We start from the raw sequence: 23,666 nt of genomic DNA on the forward strand, positions 1-23,666 counted from the left end.
TTGTGGAAATCCCTTCAGCAATTTTTTACATAAATCTGCTGACAAATACCCACATGAAACTAAAATGGCACATACATCTCAGTTGAGCACATACCTCTCCCAAGGCTCAACAGTCCCCTTAAATTCAATCAAGCTGCACCAAATTACACACACTCATTGATATCAAGCCTACCATGGTCATGATCAGTAAGATCTCTGCATTATGTCTTGAGAAATTCGCATTAATTAAAAAAACACTCAAAACTTCCTGTCAATTGCAATGTTAAAGAAATGGAAAAACAATCTCTCCTGCTAAAAGTCAGACAAACAGAGGTAACAACCAGAAGAAACTGATCTCTCTGCCTGACGCTGACTCACACAAACAGAGAGTCTCTGTGGCTGTGTTACAACTTTGTCAGTCGGATACAATCACATCATTCTCTCCCCCCCATCAGCCCCCTTCAGCTAGAACTGCCTGAGCAAAGGGAGACACCGCTCTGTGAAGCGGCATATTGAACAACACTGAAAAAATCTATCAGTAAACACATGCACATTCGGGGCCGAGCGCACACATGTTCATTACATCGTAAACCACAGTCATGCAAACAGCGCAGAGGTCACTTTCCAGCAGACATATTTTGACCATCCCGTCACAGACACACACACAGACAGGGCTGCACGTCACCACAACATAACACACACGTCAAGCCTGCAACTAAAGAAAGTTGTTGACTTCCACAAACCGGTATCTAAAATAAAAATAAATGCTTCACATACTTTCCCTCATTAGACTTCACTTGTGCCAATGATTAAATATAGCCAGTGGCCTTCCTTATCGTTGCTATGTTGAGTATATAGCCCCACTCAAAACTTAACCCAAGCTGGTGTCTGTAGTTGCTGACTACAAAGTAAGTGTACAGGTTTATCTTTTGTAAACTTCCAACTTCCCTTCTCAGCACTTGTATCCCTTCACTCCCTTCTGTGTATAATTTAAAGCCAGTTATCAGAGATAGTGAGGGAGAAGGTAATGATTTACTAAGTGCCTGCAGTCTGGTCGAGTCAGAGACTGAAGGGTGGCAGCACGTTAGCAGCGATTGACTATTTTTAGTAGATGAAGGCTGTTATTCTGGGGATGCCCAAACAGGCCCCGGGCAGAAGGGGCAGTGGGTATGTGTTTGTTTGTGTTTGTGTGTGTGTGTGTGCCCGTGTATGCAAATAGGGTATCTCCTTACCTTCTATGGAAGGAGCTTGGTCCTGGGCAGCATACAGCATTTCCTTAAACGCCTGATGAGAAAAGAAGAAAAATAATGCAGATGGTCAGGACATCAATGTAGTTGTCACTGGATGTCAGAATTCATGTCAAAGTCCGAAGTAAATAAAAGTACGGTGAGTTTCACATGGCCTAAAAGTATCACAAGCATTTGAGTCAGCTCCGAGCAATGAAGATGTATTTAACGTATGGACAGTAAGAAGTGATTACAGGGGGCAGCGAGTCACAACACAAGTACTGTTTGCACCATATGCTTTTACAGTAGCATTTAAACCATCTAAAGCCATTTGAGAGCCATTAAATAACACTTCCTCCATATGGGGGGGGATTGCAGCAACGGCCGCACAGCTGTTAACATATCGAGCGACACGAAAACCCGGGCGTTTTAATCCTCTTGTTTATTTTAATAACAGCACTCGTAACACGGAGCCATTAAACGTCCACAAATTGATGGCAACATTAAGACTCAACAGTAGTTATTTCAATGCCAAATACGACAGAGGGATTGCTAAACATCAAATAATGCAACAACTATGCAGAGAAGTTTCTTCATAATGCATTGGTAATAAATTTTAGATTCCAGCTGCATGAAATGTGGGTCATCTTTTTTTTTAAGTCTCACTATTTCAAATCGAGAAAATCTCAGCAACACAACTCATACACCCATAAAAAACAACTGTTGCATAAAGAATTATAACCCCAAAAGAGAAGAATGGTTGTTGTTTGGACTTTTTTAAACATGAACAGTAATAGATTGAGTCACTTTCGACACGTGTGGAGTTTGACAGAAGTTTGTAATTTAAACTGCTGATTGGGAGAAAGATGACGATAGAGGAAGTCCAACAAACTGCTGGACAAACGAGACGCAGGAAAATCATTTAACAACTTAGAGACAGCAACGTCGGTTAAATGAGGTTTCCTCTCTGCAGTAAGATTGATCGTGAAGATAATGAAATGAAACGAAAATGAAATGACAGATAATTGAACAATGACTCATATGAACATTTCAGTGGTAATCAGAAGTAATCAAAAAGACTAGAGCCGGGTCCTGTTTCTCATTAAATTATTTTGGAACTAAACTGCTCTGATTTAGGATAGGGGTAAAAAAAGATTGTCTGTTAAACTTTATCAAGTTTTAATTAGTGATTCAATAAGTCAGTGTGTTTACGAGGCTCTGAAAAATGTGCATGAGAAACCAAACTTTACTCGTTCTCTATCCCGCTGGGTGTATTTAAAATAAAAAAATACATATAAAGTTATGGGAGAATATTACCGTGGCACCTGATAGCTAGTAGTGTGGGTGATGTCTTCCCCCATTCTCTCTCCTCAATTTACGTTTACGTCCGATCAATAAAAAGCAAAATGCATAAAAAAAGAATAGAAAGAACAGAGGGGAATATTTGTCTCTGTCATCCAACCCTGACAACCTGCACATTTTTCTCTTTTATCTCCTGAAACTGTTCTTTGTTCATGATCATATAGAATGTAATGGAAAATTTCACTGATCAATGTCTTACTACTGTGACGAATGTCTTACTTACTACTGTTCTTAATGTTGTCTGTGGGCTTAGCTGATACAACATCAATGTCTTCCACCTCCTGTTGACCTTTATTTGTGCAACTGTGTGCTGGATTTGATTCCTCTTTTTGTAACAGTGATGCCAGACAGCAGGCGGTCCTGTCTGCTTTCTGTTTTGTTTCCTGTTTATCACATTGTCTTAAAACCTTCCTTTTTAACTTCCCGTGGTTGCACTCCGAGCCATGTTGCTGGCTGTGTAACCCTCTGCAGAGCTAATAACTAAAACTCTAAGGCAACTCCGGTCTGAGAAACTCATTATTTCAAATCTCACGATAAATTTCCACGACAAGAACCTGCTGCTTCTGTAACATGACAGAGAGAGAGAGAGCTCTGAGTAATTATGTGCATCAGTATTGCCTGGATGGTGATACTTTAGGTTCCTCAGAGATCTCAGAACATTCCATGTGTCTGTAGGGCTCAGTCCACCTTGTCTGCATAGAAAAGATCAGAGGGGACCAACACTGGAGCAAGGCCCAGTGTTGGCTAATTTCTGGTAAGAAGAAACCCCCCTTTTCTCTAATATGTGGGAAACAGATAATCAGATTCAGACAGGGGGGGTTGTTCATTAAGATGGAGGCATCGCCATGGTGATGACAGTGACGGGAAAGCGGGGTGGGGTTGGGTGGCTCTTTGGGGATTTAGGATAAACCTTAGGGGCTTGGTGATAATCAGTGATGAAACCTGTAGACAAAATCTAAGCCGAGCCTAATGGAGCCCATGGGTTTGAATGACCATGCATTAACGTGATGATAGCCCATATACTCACTCAAACAAACATGAGGGGAACACGTGTAAGTACTTGTGACACTCGACAGGCTTTCGCTGCAGAGCGTCCATTCGATTGAATCCTGTCAATGGAATTCAATCCTTTAAAAGCTGCGGCATGCGGAGTGGACGCTAAACAAAAATATTGATGTGCTACACGTTCAAATCCTTCCTCTGAGCTACTTGAGATTGTTATCGCGGTGACCGAGGAGATCGCACAATGCTCATTAGGGCCCTGAAGAGATCTCACGCTCAAATAGAAAGCCAATGGTGGATCACTTGAATCCTTCGCTCTGCGGTTAAGTGGAGGAGGAGTGGAGAGGATGGGAGGAGAGGCTGCGGAGAGGGGTGGAGGGAGGCAGAGGGCAGGTCTGGTCGGGGACCAGATGTCCTCCCAGTGGGGGAGGAACGATGAGGTGAGGATGGAAGGAAGGAGGGAGGGATGTATATAAGAAGAGGGGGGGGGGGGTTCACAGCAGTTGCCGTGCCTGTTGTATACATAATGTTCATAATGTAAAACATGCTGATAAATCACACTTCCCGGGCGCAGACAACAGATAGGGTGCTGTATATTTAATGCACCGTTTACATTGTGTCTGCATGTCACAATGCAAAGCTCAGACATTTAAACTGCATCACTTCCCTTAATCACAGGAAGGCGGGGCTTCACCTTTGAACAACCTGCCATCACTCACTGAAATCACACAGGCACCTGCTTTACATCCACATACTGTAATGACACTTTGCTAGTTTGAATTTTAGATGCGAGTCTGCACATGCACTCTCCTCCTCCTCCTCCTCCTCCTCCTCCTGTTCCTCGCCTGAGTTTACACGAATGATTAGACCTACTCAGATGTAGATGAACAAGTGGCCTCGTTCTCTCGCCCACACAAACATCTGCATCTCTGCCTCTCTTTATACCTGCGCCGTCCAACACACAGTTATATAAAACATTTTAATCACATGCCGTTATACAAGCAGCTTTGCTTTTGTATGACAAATCCTCAGGCATGTAGGGAAATGAAATGAGGAAGCAGAAAACAAACTTGAGACTTTATATAAAACACCCAACATAGACATAACCCCTCCTGTGCGAATCAACCTGCATCCCCTGCCCTTTGGAACAAGCCGCTGGAATCTGCAGGACCTGCACACGTCCATACCAAGCAGCTGTTTAGCATATAGGTTTATAACTACAATCCCACAGGATAAGGAGCACACCTAATTACTCCATCACTCAGCTGCCTTGTCAATGCCTCCACTCTCAGATGAAGTCCCATACTGGCTAAAGCTCTGTATTTTTTGCTGGAGCGGCCACTTTGCTGCATCCTTCACATCTGCATAGAAACCCGCTGACCAATCTGCATAGGCAGCGCACTGATTTCCCACACAATAGGGTGGTCTGAAAATAGGAGGAGAGGGAAAACAGGGCACCGGGTTAATTAATCCTACTAACACACAAAGGCAAGAATATCACTTAAAGCCACACGTCAGTTTGGACGTGGGCGGCTCTACTAACACAGCCACTGTGGAAGTGTCTTATTTTTTATTACGGGTACAAATGACCTGCGCTGCTGGAACAATGTGTCATTGTGTCATTTTATAGACAGACAACTGAGCTACAGTGCAGCCTGCAGAGGCCACAATGCAGAATGAATACACAGTTTGGATGACTACCACTGTCTATGATAACTGAATGTTTGCTGAACGGACTTCAGGGTCTCTGCACAAGTCCCTGAACTGCTTGTGTTACTCCACAGCAGCAAGACCAGGCTTTGTGTTTTTCAGGGACATTAAAATTGATTTCTTCTAAAGTCCGATTCATCTCATCGACCCACGTCACGAAAGTTAAATGACTTTACTTACATAATATTACTTTTTATGTTCGTCCTTGTCTCTTGACTGGTTTCTCGGGGGCATAAACGCCTTGACTAAGATGTCCATCATCTGTAGGTGTAAGCTCTCTCCCAGCTCCACCCACTCAGGAGGTACTGGTGTTTACAGAGGTCAGACAAAGACTCAAGGCAGCCGCAATCACACAAATACACAGAAAGCCCTCCTCCCTCCAAACCCTTAGGACATGTATAATTCAGATTTGAGAAAGAATAACAACTGTACAGAACAGACAGTAATCCTCCAGTTTTACATATTTAAACAGTACGTGTGATGACTGTGTGATTGCATAGGCTGGATTTTCGAGATATAGGAAAAAAACGGTATTGTTTAAAGGTATTTAAAGATATGGACTGATGAAGCCCACCAATCTAGCTCACAGAAATCAGTTAATCTGGTAATAATGCAATCAAGTCACCTTAGATATAAAAGAAAACACTTAAATATAAATAAAAAAAGATTAATCAAAAGCTCTTGAAGGCATTTCAGTCATTAAAGTGCCCATATTGAAATTTGCTGGTGTAGATATATTGTTTAAATACTATCATATTAAATCTCTACAGTTACTTAAAGATTATTATATCTTTATAAACTCAGTAACATTGGTACACGCAGATGACAGAGAAAATCTGCCATCATCCATCTCAGGTCAGTGAGCGCCGAGGCGAAATCTGGAGGTGTAAAATGGCTGGTATGGTCATGCATCTGTCCCTGTCTCACTGAGCGGCAGTCTGTCCATACAACCAGTCAAGAAAACCTGTGCATGTGTGTTAATGACCAATTAAAAGAAACAAAGATACAGCACAGTCCTCTTCCCTGTGTGCTCACCACATATCTGACATCTCTTTCATTGGTTTTCACTGGAGTTGTGTCGCCTGAGGATGTTTTTATTACACACTGATGACAGCATATCATTCATGTCAGGCTGGAAAGATCCAAGTGTCTGCTGCTGCGATTATGCAACTTAACAGTCACATTCGGGGCATGTTTCCAAAATAAAAGCAGCTCAGTGAGCTTGTGTTGCGTCTGGGAAGTAGGTTTCTGAGGTTGAAGGGAACGGGTTCTTTGTCTATAATTCATAGAGCTAAATGGAACGGAGCAGCCTCTGCTGTCACTGCATGTCTGCACTGAAGCTCTTAACGTAGAGCCAGTGAGAAGTGGGGTGTGAAAATAAAATGATCCTCAAGTACTGTACACCACCCAACAAAGAGCATGTGTGTACACAAACATCTAAATCATCAGACATCAGGATATCCTGTCAGATGAAGTCTTGCAGGTTGAATTCAAGAGACAAACATTTCTGTTAAATTGTGCAAAATATGAGTAACTACATCTTGATTTAAAAAAAAAACAATAAATATTATGTCTACAATCTGAGTTATCTTCCTAAACCGTTTTAAAATGAGGGATAGGAATCTGAAATATTGCAGCAATGAATAATTGATGCTTGAGAGATTACCATTGTGTCCAGTATGATTGTTGAAAATAAAAAAAAGGATAATTGAAAGATCGCTGTGATTTGTTTGTGGTAATTGCAGCTCTGGAGAATTAACATGACCCCTTTCCCCTCTTTTTTATGTATAACCCCCATATTAGGTTTATGATGAACAACCAAAGGGAGAGAAAAAATCTAAACATGGGGGAAAATATGAATTCCAGGATCGAAATATTTTCTTTATAAGTGAATATGAAAATTAAACACAGCTAAATAAATCATTTAGTTTAAAAAACATTCAGACTGTTAATTGTTAAAATATAAAATAAAAAATGTTGTATTTTTTCAGCATGAAAGGCATCGAATTGTTTAGTAAACTCTTCATTATCTTCATCTTTAGATGTTGTAAACCTCGGTGAACAACAACACTAAACACTGAATGCTCCCTGTGGCTCTTAACAGCCGCAGTCAAATTGCCCTCCATAAACAAAAGGGCTTCCCTTACGTTACCCGTCGTTCATTGCTCTCAGGAGGAAGATTTACTGAAACTAAATATATATTTATTCATAGAAGCTTCCCTCCATTGATGTTGACTCTTATATCCTTGTTCCCTGTGATACTTCTGAAGTAAATCTGTTGTATTTGTGAGACTTCCCTCCGCTTGTCCGCGCTTCTTTTAATCCCAATACAAGATAAATGTCACTTTACCTCATACTGGAGATATTGTTTCCTCCACTCGGGAGTGATGTGGGAGGAAAGATGCTCCGCGAACTTCATTTTGCCGGAGCAGGTGTCCCCCTCTTCGAACCTGGGTTAAAATCCTCCGCTGCTGTCCCCTGTCCACTGTGTGTTTCCTGTGTGTGTGAGTGTCAGTGAACTTGCTGCAGCTCCGCACTCCGCTCACTCGGCTCGTCGCTCGTCCCGGTCCGTGCGCTCCGAGCGGATCCCGTCCCACATGCTACTTCACGGGAGGGACCGCGGTGACAGCAGCCTCTCCAGAGCCTGGGGGCTTTGTTGCTTTGAAGGACGTGGTCGGGTGTGATGACGGAGCCGGTGACAGTGGCTCGGTCAGTGGCTCTGCTCCGTCCCTCGCTGGGCAGGACTGGGGACAGCGTGTGGAGCCATGGCGTGGAGCCACAGGCGACGTGGTTGCGTCAGCAGAGCGCGCAAGGAGCACCGGGATGGGACCTCCTGTCAAAGGGCTGGCAGCGTGTAAACGTGGTCACTGCCCCCCCACCCCTCCTCTCTCACCCCTCACCCCTCTTCCTCACAGTAACCTGACCCCCACGTGCCGCCCGCTGTTGCACGTTGTTGCTGTTGAGAATCTTTTCTCATGTTAAACCTTACAATCAGAATCAGAAAGGATGTATTGCTAAGTAGGTTAGGGTTAGGGTTACACCTACCTGGAATTGTTTTTATACATAAAGCATAAAAACACGATAAGTACTTCCCATAAGAAAGAAATAACTGTATATAAACCAAATATATGTATACAAGACATAAAAGTTAAATAAAGAGTAAAATGCAAAGCAGGAGAGAAATGGGGATGTGCAATATGCAATATACTGTTATGTTATGTGTGTTAATGTAACACAGAATTGACACGTGGGTGCGGGATTTACATACCAATCATTTACATACCTCGATAACAATCCTCTAATGACAACAACTACTGTTTTTTTTTTAAAGTCACTGTTCTGATCTCTTTGTCTCTTCTATTCCACCATTCAAATTCTTAGAGTTAAGCATATTTTCCACAGGCTTATTATCTCCACATTTCCAAAATAAAGCCCACCCGGAAACGGGACAGCAAATGAGTCTATACTTGGAAACCCCTCCTTTAATGGAGAGTTCTTCGTTTATGCTCTGGAGAAGTACATAGTTTCGAAATGACAGGATAATAAGCTACCGTAACCAACAATATTTTGCAGGATCTTGTTATGTTGTCCACTGATGCAACGAGAGCGAAACCAAAAGTGATTGTATGTCAGAAAAAAAGTGTTTGTCTGAATATTTGTTTTGTCTTGTCTTGTCTGATTTTAACTTTTGCTCAATCTGCTCTAAATTCAGTTTAGTTTAGTTTTGAAAGAATCTTCTGAGCGGTGTTTGGGACATGTGACGAGCAATCCTTTTGTATATAGCGCCATCTGCTTGACACATTGCGGTAATGCAGCCTGCTGCCAATGTGTCTGGTTGCCTGAATTTGTTTACTTCATAACAACTGTAACAGAAACCTTCACAATCAGGCATCGTGTGAATAGCGTTTTGATTACAGTAGAAGGATAATAAATAGATCAGGTTTGGTGGATTAAAACTGAAACTGGACATAAATAGAACAGAAAAACTAATAAACGAGTCGTTGAGTCGAAAAGCTGAAGCTATTCAATAAAAGGCTAAATTTAATATTCCTCTGTTACAAAGCTGCAGAACTTGGAAGGAAAATGGTGGAGCTAAACCTTAATGAGCTCACAATAGAAAAAATATATATATAAGTTATATTTGAAGTAACATAAGAACATGTTAAAATGACATTAAAAGGAAATACAAAATAAATACAACCAATTTTCTGCAAATTTTGGTAAGAATTATTTATAATATATAATAATAATAATACTCCTTACAATTTTAGTCAGTGCTCGGGCCCTACACAATTTAATTTAATTTAATTTAATTTAATTTAATTAAAAACAAAAAAAATGTATCAATAACTAGGACGGCTCAACCCTTGAAAGTACCAACTATAAAATACAATTCTAAAATTTCTAGGACTGCAAAGCAGCACTGAGCTTAACATGCAAAAGATTAACCATAAACAAAACCATAAACATCCAAACTGAATCTGAATAGTTCTGCGTAGATTTGCTAAGCCTACTGAAACCTGACGCTTTTCCATTATTTAATGGTAATTGTTTTGTTGCTTCATGTTTTTGTCTCTTTCCGGGGAAGCACTACGAAGTGCGGTCGGTAATGTATCCGGAACTTTAGATTCAGCTGGTGTGTCTGCCGGGGCGTTTAGGTGACAGTACCAGTAACGGACCAACGACAGAAACAATCCGGCTGTCACTGATTCTCAGCGATAACTGATGGAAATAACGAAGTAGCCACGGAATGACTTTATAGATATCTATCCGGTAGCTGCTTTCTGTTCCTATTTCATATTTTTCTCGCGGGTCCTCGGCGCTCGTCGTGTCTGGCAGTTCGCCACACGCAGCAATAACAATGGCTTCTGGGTCACCGTCGTCCTCCCCGGACACTGCGACGGGCTCAGGTACAGACCCAGCCCGGCCCGACACGGGGGAGCCTCTCGGTGGAGCCGGCTCGGACTCCGACTCGGACTTGGGTTTGGGGAAGTTCGACTGCAGCGCCATGGAGATGGGGGACAGGCTGGAGGAAGAGGACCTGCTGGCGGACTTTGATTCCGCAGCCGATCGCGTTCGAGACCTGGTCCAGACCGCCGGCAGAGACCAGCTGCTGTACCTGTACGCCCGGTACAAACAGGTGAGTGTCAGCCCGCCTGGACCAATGGACAGCCCTCCAGTGGTGGCGTGACGTTACATGACATCCACATGGAGGGAATGATCCACATTCATGCTCCATCACTGGGTTAAGATCCGGTCCTTTAACCTCATGTCTGTGTCTTCTCCTCCAGTCTCACTAGGCTGAGTTAACCAGCTTATTGACCGACGCTTGTGTTCACAGGTCAAAGTGGGAAAGTGCAATACACCAAAGCCCGGCTTCTTTGACTTCGAAGGACAGAGGAAATGGTATGAAGCTGCAACTTGGTCACCATGACGAGTTTAAACACAGTTGTAGATAAACAGGGGTACTGTAGGTTGTAACACACACACACACACACACACACACACACACACACACACACACACACACACACACACACACACACACAAACACAGACACAAAAACACACAGCAGAAAGCTTCAGACATTTACTGTGTGTGAGAGAGGGAGAGAGAGAGAGAGCATTTGATTGTCTACTCTACATTTTACACGTGTGTTATGCACAGGTTTTACCAGGCAGGTCAGCATGACCCAAAAAATTATACATCAAGTTCAAAATCTCGGACAGGTTGATATCAATTATCACTAGTGTCACATCATTATTTATTTTAGGTTGAAAGACTTGCTCTTTAGTGAGGGTTGTGGTTTTTAACTAGAGAATGACAAACACTCAATAAACAGTATAACATGATAAAAATCTGAGGTAAATCAGTCATAATTTATACCTCCTCACAGTGCTGACGCAATGCTTAAGCATTATATCAAGATATATTGGACTTTTCTCATTTTGCCATTGATAAAACTTGTATTGTGCTAATTATTACAGTCTTTTTTTCCCTATGTTTTTTTATGAACTGCTTGTCCTACATGAAGTAAAACATTTAAAAACTCTTTATATAATATTTTCAGTTTGTTTCAGTTTATATCAAAATGTCTATTTCACATTTTATGTTGCTGTTTACAACCACTTTGCAGTGGACATAGTAAATCATAACACCCAGTGCAGATAAAGATGATCATCTGTAAATGATGATGACGATGATGAATATATTGATGACACTTATGATGTTATTGTTACAGGCAAGCCTGGAAGCAGCTGGGAGACATGGATGCAGAGCAGGCAATGCAAGAGTACATTTCATGTGTCAATGTGTTAGACCCTGAAGGCAGCACGAAGGTAATAACATCAATTTCTAAAAAGTCAAAGCTGATTCCCACAACTTTACATACTGTCAAGTACTATGCTATACAGCTTAATGTTATTTTGTCTTGTACTAACATTGATTGCAAAGTTAGAACAAAACAAAGTGACAGAAAGTTTTGACGGAGTTTCATAAAAGAAAGAACAGGGAGGTTTAATAATACCCTCTTAAATTCATGATGTAAATATCAAAGATGCTAAATGACTTGCAGACTTGATGAAACGTATACTTGTCTTTTTTGTAGCCATCTTTTTGTCCTTTGTAGAAGTCAGTGTTTGTGGATTTAATGGTATTATGAAATTAGGCAGACGGTCCAACTCATTCATCCAGAGAATATTGTATGGAAGCTTATTTTGCTCTAATCCCACCCATCTGGCACTTTGTATACAAGTATTGGAAATAAGTATTCAACTCTTCTCCATGCTGAGAGAAAAAGGACAAATAGTGTCGACTTTGTCAAATGCAGTATGGTGTTTTTGTCAGTAGAGGTCAGTGTCACAGTGTGGGTCCTTTTAGTTGCTCTTTATTCTGTACATGTAGCATGAAAAAAATATGAGGAGGTTATGTTGTCTTCCTCAGTGTCTAGCAGTTTGAGACATGAATAATGCATAAAGCTCTCAGAGTATAGCTGAGGAGATGTGCCTCCATGTATGGTGACACAAGAGAGTTTGTTTACATCTCTACACACTGCTGAGTGGAGTCTTCCAACTGTCAGGAGAGTTGTGTTGCCACGGACAACCTGTCCCCTGGGGCACGCGTTCAGTAACAACAACAAGTTTATACTGTCTGTGTTGTTGAGAAGAGTGTTATTAATGAAACACTAAAAGGGACAAACTTGTCATGAGAAATATTAGCATTAACGTTTGCTCTGCGTGATTACAATGGAGATTATAAAGGGAATGCTGTTTATTCTCCAGGTGTCAGTTTTTAGGGAGCCATTCTCAGATGATGATCTATTTAGCCGGCTAAAGCTCAGTGCACAGGGAAGTTTATTGCAGCTGGCAGCAGTCAGTGTTCAGCATTTCTTAAAATGTCGTTGCTGAGCCAATTTTGAAACTGTTAATTGACAAATTTAGCTTTTTACACCCAAAATAAGGTTGTAAAGATGCTATTTGGCTGACAGTAAGGTAATGGGTTTCTAAATTTAGTCTCCATAACTTTGGAAAATGCTTAATCATTCTGCAGAGGTTGATGAATTTCTACTTATTATAGCCAGATAACTTTGATGGTCAGAAACTCATATTAATATGACATTTAAGATTTAAAAAAAGAATATCCACTAATAGACCTTTGTTGTCATATATGTCAAAATTGCCAGTCAGCATATAGATGTTTTAGGGTTGATTTAAAAGTCTCTGGTAAACATTTTTGTTGACATACTGGTGATGATTGTAGCCACTGAAAAAAACGTCACATTACATTTTGATTTTTAAAGTACTGAAATATTTAGTGACTAGGGAATAAAACTTGTGTTCCTGGTGTTAGGGATATGAGTTGTAAGTCAGTAGCTTGTCATCCATCCATCCATTATCTATACCACTTGTACTTTGAGAGTCACGGGAGGAGCTGGAGCCAATCTCAGCTGATATTGAAGGAGAGTGGGGTACACACACTCATTTCATTTTTTTGTTTATTTAACAGGGACAATGCTCATTAATCAATAGCAAAATGAGTGTAAAATTAGTTGGCTCAACAGGCTTATTTGACATTCACATTCTCACATTCCCAACTACTGTCATTTTAGAGTCTGCAATTAGCCTAGCCCCAATCTGAAAGTCTTTGGATTTTTGGGATGAATTGTGGGATGGATATGCAGTCACAGTAATGTTTTACAAGCCTTGAGAGATGGAATCTAGTTGTTTCTTTTCCTATTATTGAAGAACCAAATAATGCATTTATGCTCACAAGTTTTTTTCTGACCATTGTCTACATTCCCTCTGGTTTCCCTCACATCTTTATTATTGCTCTTTTCTGTCCCTCCTTTTCCTTCTCCACCTCTGTACTACCTGCTTTCCTTCTTTACCCCTTTAGTCTACTATTACTCCCTCCCTCTTCTTTCTTTGCTCAACGTCCATGTTAATGTCAATTTTATAGTGTCACTGTCAACCACACCTCTAATCCTGACACGTCCTTTTGTCTTCGACCACACTCCGGGGGCAATTCTCGCTGGCTCTTCCCCATACCTGCACAATGCCAGGGCAGAGTCCAACAGAGCCCCCCCCTCCTGAAAAGGAGCTGATTGTGTTAGTGTTAACAAAGCACCTTAGCATAGCGGTGGCTATTCTTTTGGAAGCCCAGTTAAAATGGTGTAAGTAGGAGTGCATAGACAGAAAAGCATGGGAGAGAATAATAGCCAGAAGTTGACCTCTGCTCCTTCTCAATTGTTGAGCAGACACTGGATTTATATTACATTACACTGCAGAGGAGCGGGGCCAGTGCATCAGCGAATATTCTGACTTTCTGAAGTGAATTAGGTCGAACCAAAAGTGCACGCACAGTTGTTTTGCTCCGCTTGTCATGTTCTTCCCCACTCTCCCTATTTTCCTGAAATCCGATTTGTGTGGGTTCTTTTGTGAGTCAAGGTTGGTCAGTGAAGAATAGGCAGGGTAATAAAGTCCTGGCTGAACCAAATGTAATATGGAATTCCATGAAAACACAAAAGATTAACAACAGCCACAAATTAAGGCGCAATACATTTTATGTTGGTCTGTTGCATGTTGTTGGTTATTTATTGCCAGTGAGGTCATGTCTAAAGCCCCAGCAAGTAGTGTCTGAAAACTACACGTTCTGAATGTTATCTTTGACTTGCATTGGCTTTGCAGTGGCTATAGGGGGGAGGCTATAGGTAAAGCCATTCACGGTGAATAGACGATACCAGCCCTTTTGTTCTGCACTTAGCTCACAAAACAGTTCGGTCTGTGCCTCTTTTCATATAGGATGGCAACACAGGCTGCAGAACTACTCAGCCAAACTAGACTAGGTTGGCAACACTATTACTGAACAAGAGGTGGTTTTGTTAACGGTGACGAACATCTGTAAACATCACATTTCTTATTCAATTGTGTGAAAAGTGAGTATTGATCTTTTATGTCTGGACGTTTTTATTTGACAGGAAAGACAAGGAGCAGAAAGGAGAACAGGCTTCGGAGGAGCAGCAGTCAGCTCCCTATACCAGGAAGAGATGATCAGGTATTTACGTCACGAGTCTCACACACACACACACACACACACACATATTCAAACACAGTTGTGGCTCAGGGAATAGAAATGTACAAATAGAGACCATTTACACATACATCAGAAAGGGTTGTTTACATTGATTAAACAGTGAATGACCGTAGTGTATTTATGAGTTTCACAGACACACACTGAGTGTTTTACTCTGTGCCAAATAACACACACTCTTTATTCAGTTCAGTGATTTCAGGTTCTGTTTTCAGATCCCAAAGAATCAAAGAGTCCTGCCCAGATCTCAAGGACTCTTGATCAGACTCAGCTTTTTCCTCCGGTTGTGAATCCCGTACTAATTTAATAGATAGGTAAACCCAGTCAGAGTCTGGCATTGTTAACCTATGGTCTCCATGCCGTGTTTGATTATATTCAACAGACCGTAACTTCAGTTAGGGTTTGCAGACGTCATACAGTTCTGATTTTATGTTAATGAAATATATTCTCCATTTACTCCTGCCTGGCAGAGTTACTCAAGCTGAAAAACCTCATCTTCATTTCAATGAAAGAAAGAGCTCTTTTGGAGATGAAAATGAGATGTGTGAATCCTGCAGGTTTTCCTCCTAAATGGCAGTATGTGATTAGTATGCACAGTCTTGGGAAGAGGCAGCCAGTGTCTCCCCCTTTTTAATTACGTTGCGATTCGGGGGGTGGTCCGGGGGGTGAGTGATGAAGACAGGCGGTGTACAGCGGAGGGATGCGAGCACAGCAGGTTTTCCCAGAACGGTGCTCCCCGCAGTGATATCCAGTCGCAGCTTTTCCCTGAGGGACACCGGGAAGGAGGAAGTCATTAGCATGGCATGTACACGCACCTATGCACGTGTGCACACATAAACATACACTTGCCTCTATACGTCGACTCAATCGCATCCAAATCCATGCACAGCCTCCCGGAACTGTCACACTCACTGCTCCGCTGCATTTCAATTTCCTCTTCCTCAAACATACACACATAACCACACACACACAGACCCACTCCATATTAAACAGCTAAGCACCTGTTAACCAGACACAAAGTTAATTGCATTGCCCACTGCTCATCTAGATCTCAGAATGTGTTTGTATGGGGCGAGTATATCGACAAAGCCGGGATTGATTTTCTATATCCCTGGGCTACGGAGCTGATCAGTGTGTGATTGAGGAGGATTTGAATGCTACATTTGTAATTCTCTCACCCACCTAGTTAACGGATACTGATAAACACTGGAGGTGTTGCTGTGTGTTCGCGGTGCTGGAAGCCAGTGGCTGAGTTATGTGACTTTTCATTGTTCCTCGTTCAGACATGGACCTCAGCCATGTTGAGAGTGTAGACCAGGGTCCTATAGGAGATGTGATGACTGATTGTGTGGGCTCGCGTGTGTGTCTGTGTGTGTGTGATGGATGGTGTGGCCGTGGTGTTGATCAGTGAAGCTCAGCCCAGGTAGATGAGTGTTCTCCACTACTGTGGCCAATTTAGCCTGATGGATGAAGGACATATCTGCCAGTACACCAGACTGGAAACACACACGATAGCACAATACACACACACACACACACACACACACACACACACACACACAGACGCACAAACAAAACCCTAGGTTCTCCAGCTGTTGTGAAGACAAAGTAGCCTGGGACCTTCCCAGCATGCACCGCGGCACTGTGGATGTCGCGTCATTTATAGTACTCGCATTAACCATTTGTGTGTGTGTGTGTGTTTGGCCACAGGTGTTTACATTCATATGTGAGCTTATTTTGGTGATTGCGTTTATTTATACAACTTTACATTGCATACTTAGCTGTGTGTGTGTGCGCTTCTTATGCGTGAGCATGTGTGGCATGCCCGTCAGGTCAGCCCCGTTTGAACCATTGACGAAAGACTGATGAGCTGGCCTATTGATTAGTTGCCAGGCGAGACGGATGGTGGCCACACATCAGGGACACTTGGGGTCACCGTGGCCATCAGACAAGGATGTGGGTGTGGCCCAACATTGGGGGGGAATCATGAATAAACATAGTGCTGGTAATCAGGAGTATGTAAATGAATGTGCTCATACATAACCAAGCTGTGATAAAAGTATAATGAGTTATTCATAATTCATCACAGGCTGATGAGGAACGGCGGCGAGAGAGAGGGAGGAACCAGACGAGTGAGAGGGAGAGAGCGTGCTGATGAAAAGATGAAGAAAAGGAAGAGCAGAGGTTCATTAAAGAACTTTGTGTCTGTGGTTAGAGTCACTTTTGGCATTTCTGTAGTCTTACAGTAAACAATATAATGTCTAGATCTCCCATGGGTGAAGGTTTAAGTTTTGTTTTGAGGATGGATTCTTATTGTGGAACAGAGAATCTCACAGGGGCTGAGGAATTATGCTAAGGTTCTCTGAGAAAACTGGTGGTCTCTGTTTTGGACTTGGCCTAAGGTTTTATCATTACTGCCACGTGCCACCAAGGAGCTTGTGCTGTCATCAGCTTTTGTTTGTTTATTTGTTAGTTAGCAGGATTACGCCAAAACTACCTGATGGATTATCACGAAACTTGGTGAAAGGATGTGTTGTGGGTCAGGGAAAAAGCCATTCAAGTTTTTTGCAGATCCGAATCAGGGGGCGGTTCCATGAATTTGTTTTCCCTCTTTAACATTGGGAGAAAGGGCATTTTTGACATTTTCACTGATTTCCTTATTGGGAATAATTCATGGATCCTGATTTAAAAAATCAGGCACAGGGGACTGATATCTGGAAGCTTGATTAGATTAAAGTGGACCAGTGGGCCCTTCTAGTTTCACTTACTATACCTTTTTTTACTTATACGTTTTCTTTCGGCATACAAAGCATACTTCAAGACGCGTGCCTCAAGTGTCAGTTAGTTTAACAATGACAGCAATGTTAAGGCCATGTTCTACCCACCAAATTTAACAACATCCTCTGTGTGAAAGATGTTGTGCAGCCTCCCACAGTGGCTCCTGTGTGGCTGGAGCCAGGTGTTTGCTGGGGGAGCGGTAAGGCCACGGTGAGGCAGAGCTAGCAGGCATCACAGTCAGGAACAGGGGGATTTGGCCTTGGGGATGACTGATTCACTGTGTGGGAGTGGTACAGTGGTGGGCATGTGGGATTTCTGTCAAACAATAGAGCACTAAATTCAATTAATCTGAATGGCCGGCATGGTTAAGCGAGAGGGGAAAGGCGTAAAGCTCTAAATGGGATTTCACCCCTTCTCCCCCCCTCACCCAGCAGGGCTCCGCCACCCCAGCACCCTGCCTCCCACCCGCACTCAATCCTGTCCCCAATGCCAGGAGGTGATTAGAGACACGGAGATACAATCAGAGTTGGGATGGTGCTGTTGTGAGCGTGTGTCGTCTGTCAGTGTTCCCGAGGGATGAGGCACGTGTGGCTGCTGCTTTTGAGTGAATCATGTGTTTTTTTTATCTGTTATGACTTTGTGTTTGATGACTAAACACTGTCGTAACAGGTTTTTGCTTTCCTCCGCTTAACAGATGAAGCACGTGAAATTGGTTAAAGATTAGACTCGCGAACACTGTTAAACTGTGAGCACCTCAAAGGAATTTCAATTCACCTCCCTTGCATTGTGGCGTGAGACGTGTTGTGAAAATATCAGACACATCTCAAAATAAAAGTAAAAGCAACATCATCTGATTGACTGTATATTTTTTCCTTTCTCTTTCTCTGTGTTTGCATTTCTGTGTCTCTCTCAGGGAAGAGGACAAGAACATCTTTGACTACTGCAGGGACAACAACATCGACCATATCAGTCAGGCCATCGTTTCCCAGAAAGTGGAGGTCAACGCTAAAGACGAAGAGGTAACTACAGTGTTTAAAGAGATAAGTGAAACTGAACTGTTGGCATGTAACAGGACAGGAGTAGAATAAGGGAATCAACCCGTCACTACAGTAATGATGTTCAACAACACGTTTAGTTTGCTGAAGTGTCTTTTACAAATACACTGAATCCATCCCAGCTGCATGCTTGCTGTCTGGTGCTCTGACCCCTCGTGCACAAGGGCAGATAAAAATGACCATCACGTAAAATACAGGTCACTGGGTCTTTTTTTTTTGCAGTCATTGCATAATGGTTTTAGGCCACAAACACATGGGAATACCTCCCCAGACAGAGGTGTGTAAACTGTATGAACAGCTATTATAAACACTGCAACATGTTTGGTGGATTGACCATGAAATCCAGTCATCTGTCCTTGATTCATTATCAGCCAGGACCAAATGGTTGCTCTGTCAGTACTGCCTCTCCTAAGATAAGCAGGCAGGTGGCTGGTGAGTTCCCAGTCAAACACCAGATGGTTGAGGGTCCACAGCAGCAGAGAAACTTCCATCCCTCTTGTAATCCCGTTGTGTGCTCGTCTGCAGTGCTGCTTCCCCAACAGCAGAGGGCAATGGTGAAGCTTCATCATCAGCAAGTGGCCTGATCTGCCTCTGCAGCTCAGAGAGATGGACACAGAGAGCGGCTCCTTCTCAGCGGATATTCAGTGTGTCAGTGAACAAATATCCACCTGTGTTACATGTTTCTGTTCTTGACTTGCTGTTACTAATGACATATATTTTGGAAACAACAGTTATTTGGCTTTACAATAAGAATCAAAAAATTATAAACCAACCGTAACAGTAATAGTTTTATTACATGCAGCTATAAAGGATTACCGTTGATCAACACGATCACCGTCCTAACAGGATACATCCTCCTGTATGATAACATATTTTGGAAAGTGATTACTGGACCAAAATAGAAAGAAAGTGTCAGTGTCAGATTTTTTATGTATGTGATTAATAAGTCATAATCATCTTTGGAAGACCTGACAACCGTACATTGTTATTGACATAGTTTGACATTAATCAAATTGACACTTTAAATGTTTATTCCTCCAAAAATAGAACATACCAGTGTTGACCTCAAACAAAACCTTTTACTAGCAAGGTAGGAAAACGTGTTTATAGTTCTGTGTTGGGAGACAGTGTCCAGTGTGCACTATATTTACTTTATTTGTCCCTACTGTGTCTTTTTGATTACTTCAATCATGGTTGTTTTTTAAAAGCCCAGACAGTCTAATAATCGTTGTGCTTATTACTACTTATATGAATGTGTTGGGGGGTTTTCCGCGTAGTTTACCTGAAGCCGAAAGAGACAACTGTCATACTTATGTTGAATTCAGAATCAACCACTATCTATTTAAATAGAAAGATGCTATAACATTGCAATTTGAGCATTGTATTACTGTATATTGCATCTTTTTCAGATAAGGAACACACTTGAATACTTTTTGCATACTTGCCTCTGAGTCAAACGTGCAAAACTGCAAGTGTATATATTGGGACAGAGCCAGAGAAAGAGCATGCGATAGAAGAGAGAGATGAAGTGAAAGTAGCAGTGAGAATTTACACACTATACATACATACTGCAGGGTGAATGTATTGTCCATCTCTCTATCTATGTTAAAGATGTCCTACCATTGTTAGTTCCTCTGTACAGCAGAGCTTCTGTCGCAGTGAGAAAGAGTTTGCCAACCTCGGTATAAAGGTCCAAACTCTTGGGGTGGGTCTCACATGCAGCAAAGGTCCACATCCAGATTCAAACCTTGGACACTGCAGTTATGCAGTCTTCATGAAAACTGTGTGGTCACCTGAACAGTCCACATTTATACTGTTTGACACATTCAGACTATTTTTAATCACTGAAACACCCAAAAGCTCATGTAATAGTGAGTTAGTGCAGTTCCCTGTAGTAAAGTCTGGTCTTCAGTGAAAATGGAACCAGCAGTCAACAGCAGCACACCTGCAAGAGTGCAGGAACCAGTGAGAGAGAGAGAGAGGAAGAGAGACACACCAACTTATTGGTATTCTGGACTGGCTCATAAGTATCCATTTTACCATGCAGCCGTGGTGATCAATATGATTTAAGCAACAGAATTGGACTCGGCAAGTTTGCTTTACCTAATTGTCCTCACTGAAAAATGAGGTTGCATGGTTTTATTAGAACAAGGATCTTGAACCTTGGGAGAGAATAATGTATACGTGTGTGTCTCCTTGTACTTCTACCTTTGAGTTATATACCTTATTCACACAGAGGATATCAAGACATGGTTGTAGGTATATGGTTTCAATTGGGTTTGGGTTAGTCATTTAGTTGTGATGGTAAGAGGGCTAGGAAATTAATTATCTCAATGAGTTTCCTCACTAAGATAAATAACAGTACTGTGTGTGTGTGTGTGTGTGTGTGTGTGTGTGTGCGTGCGTGTGTGTAAAGCTTTTCAGACTGTGTGAGGGTTTCTGCAACACAACTACACACACAGAGGTGTGGAACAGGAGATTTATAGGTTGCATACATCGAATTTCACGAAATAAAGCTGATTTAAAGACTCCAGTGCTGTTAAATGTTTGGTCATACTTTGAAAGCTTTGCTCAGAGCAACTTTTTACAATATCTTGGTAATCTCATGGTTTGCACTTGTGTGTTTTGTGTTCACAGGGTCGGGCTCTCCTGCACTGGGCCTGTGACAGAGGACACAAGGAGCTGGTGTCTGTATTACTGCAGCACAAAGCAGACATCAACAGTCAGGTTAGTCTCTCCATTTCTGCATTTTGACATGAAATGCTCTTCATAGAGTGGTGGCTCTGGCGTGAAAGTTAAATTCTCTGAGTTAGTGCCAATCAAAACATTTATTTAGAAATGTATTACTAATCCACATGGAGAATCCAAATGAGTCCCCCATTCTCGGAAAGCTACAGCTGCAGGAAGTATTTAGCTCTTTGAAAACATCAGTGAAAAGAAACCCTCTACGGGTGGTTCGAGCAAGTACCCCAGAGCTGGAGTATCTTTTCAGGTCTGTGTGTTTTTTCGAGTAGCCCCCTTTTACAATAAACAGTTTGAGAACTGGACTTAGTAATGGACGAGCCCCAACTTCAACTCCAACTGTTACAAGCACATTCATGTAAAACACAGATTCACACTGTAAAAATGGTTTGAACTTTCTCTTTCAAACCGGTATCATGTGTGTGTTGAGGTGTATTTGCTGGATTTCATCTCAGAAGTCACCACAGACTGTGTGTGAGGTCAGTTCCAGTGTGGATGAGCAGGTATCAGTGTGTGTAATAGATGGAGATGAGAGGAGAGTGTCTGGAGTCTTTCCTATAACACCGCTCAGCACTCATGTAAACCCAAAGCAAAAAGAGTGACATCTTCAGCACCCCCACTGCCCTCCTCTCCTCTCTCTCCATCCTCTCCCACCCTCGCAGAAGGTCACCTTTAATTCACTTTGTGCCACAGACAAATCCCCCAGGGCTTTAACAGACACAGTTAGCTGGTAGCTAGCCTGCTGTTTAGCCTTCCCAAGGTTTAGCCGCATCCAGGAGGCTTTAGCTTTGGCTGTAAGCTGGCTCAGCTGCACATCGGAGAAATTACTCCTCTTCCCTGCCCAGCGGCACGACATAGTGCAGTTCACCGGCGCTGCACGCTGAGGCTTTAACAGTAAGGCACAATCAATTGGAAGTAATCAGGCAAATTGTTTTACGTTGCACAACCCACATAATCAGGACATTTCACAAATGACTTTCTCTTTTGTGGTCATGCTCCAGACCCCTTTTGTTTTGAATGCAGCGGGGAGGGGATTTGTGGTGGAATGGTTCATAAAGGACTTAACAGTGGGATAACTACGAAAACACTTCGCTGATGATTTAGAGCCATATCAAGATGACAGAGGAGGAGGGTTGATGTATAGCGAAAGGCGTTTGTCCTTTGGTATGAAGTAGTGTATTTACAGTCACGTGTCTATCATTAAAATATGAATTATGTAAAAATATAAATACCAAAAGTTTTCAGCTGTCAAAGAAGGAAACATTAATCGTTGGTCAAGGGATATTGCATGGCTGAGTTTTCCCCTACTTCATTGTATATCAAAATGCAAAGTGTGAAAGGGATCCAATGTTCCTTTTTCCTTTTATATCATTTGTAGAGGAATAAACTAGGAGAAGATGGCAGTAATTTAGTGTTTAATGAAAAATCTGGATTAAGAATGGGCCTTTTATTTTTAGCAAATATGTGTATGTGAGTTTCTGGAGTTACGATAGAGCCAGTCAGAGTCCGACGTTGCCTGAATTCATGCCTTCAGTCCATCAGGACCTCCCCACCTGTCTGAGGGAGCCGGGCCGGGGACGAGTCTGAATATTAAAGGAACTGGACCTCTGGTGGTTGCAGCAGATTTATGAGGTGGCACTGAGGTGGCTGAGAGAAAAATATAGTCAGCTAAATCATATCACTCTGTCGCAATGCCAAATTATCTCACTATGAAAAGCTTACAAAACGATATACGTCTCATTAGAACCTGCTCGGACATCCTTTTGTGTGAGAGTCCGACAGAAAAGGAGGGAAAAAAGTTAAGGAAAGGACCAACTTTTCTGTATTGGAGAACAATATAAAAAAAATTACGGATAGTTTTATGCTTCTGTCCTTTTTGTCCAAAGCCTCTGTCACATGAAACAAAGAGTCTCTGAGGTTGTGTGTGTTCATGAGAGGAATAGAGGAATGTTTGGGTTGTTTGCAGGCTATTAGAGAGACCAGTAATCTCTCTTGACCTCTACCAACTGCCGAGCAACCAGTAAATAAAGATCAAACATGATTTATGCTTAATTTGTTGATTAAAAAGGGGAGGGGGACTCCACAGTTATGGCAAAAAGTATTATTATTTGCTTGGCAGAGGAGGGAAATCGTTTGAAATTAATCAACTGATTGTTTTAGTGAATTGTTCCCAAACCCTGGTAACCTGCATTAAAGGCTCGTTTGATAGTTAATCCTGGATCAA

General features: G+C 42.1%; 2 protein-coding genes across 2 annotated transcripts in view; one reads left to right on the forward strand and one right to left on the reverse strand.

The window, feature by feature from the left end:
- Nucleotides 1-8,005, reverse strand: part of xpr1a (xenotropic and polytropic retrovirus receptor 1a) — a 67,555-nt gene extending 59,550 nt beyond the window's left edge. The window contains exons 1-2 of the mRNA XM_061078225.1: nucleotides 7,630-8,005; nucleotides 1,212-1,263 (exon numbers count right to left, since the gene is read on the reverse strand). Coding sequence (XP_060934208.1) covers nucleotides 1,212-1,263; nucleotides 7,630-7,698 — 121 coding nt within the window. The 5' untranslated portion in view covers nucleotides 7,699-8,005. The remainder of the gene's footprint in view (nucleotides 1-1,211; nucleotides 1,264-7,629) is intronic.
- Nucleotides 8,006-9,949: 1,944 nt separating this feature from the next.
- The window catches only part of acbd6 (acyl-CoA binding domain containing 6), a 29,336-nt gene continuing 15,619 nt past the window's right edge, over nucleotides 9,950-23,666 (forward strand). Inside the window, exons 1-6 of the mRNA XM_061077878.1 lie at nucleotides 9,950-10,419; nucleotides 10,621-10,685; nucleotides 11,521-11,617; nucleotides 14,755-14,831; nucleotides 18,559-18,664; nucleotides 21,338-21,427. Coding sequence (XP_060933861.1) covers nucleotides 10,141-10,419; nucleotides 10,621-10,685; nucleotides 11,521-11,617; nucleotides 14,755-14,831; nucleotides 18,559-18,664; nucleotides 21,338-21,427 — 714 coding nt within the window. The 5' untranslated portion in view covers nucleotides 9,950-10,140. The remainder of the gene's footprint in view (nucleotides 10,420-10,620; nucleotides 10,686-11,520; nucleotides 11,618-14,754; nucleotides 14,832-18,558; nucleotides 18,665-21,337; nucleotides 21,428-23,666) is intronic.

The sequence above is a fragment of the Limanda limanda genome, chromosome 9 (assembly GCF_963576545.1).
Source record: "Limanda limanda chromosome 9, fLimLim1.1, whole genome shotgun sequence".
Classification (NCBI taxonomy): domain Eukaryota; kingdom Metazoa; phylum Chordata; class Actinopteri; order Pleuronectiformes; family Pleuronectidae; genus Limanda; species Limanda limanda.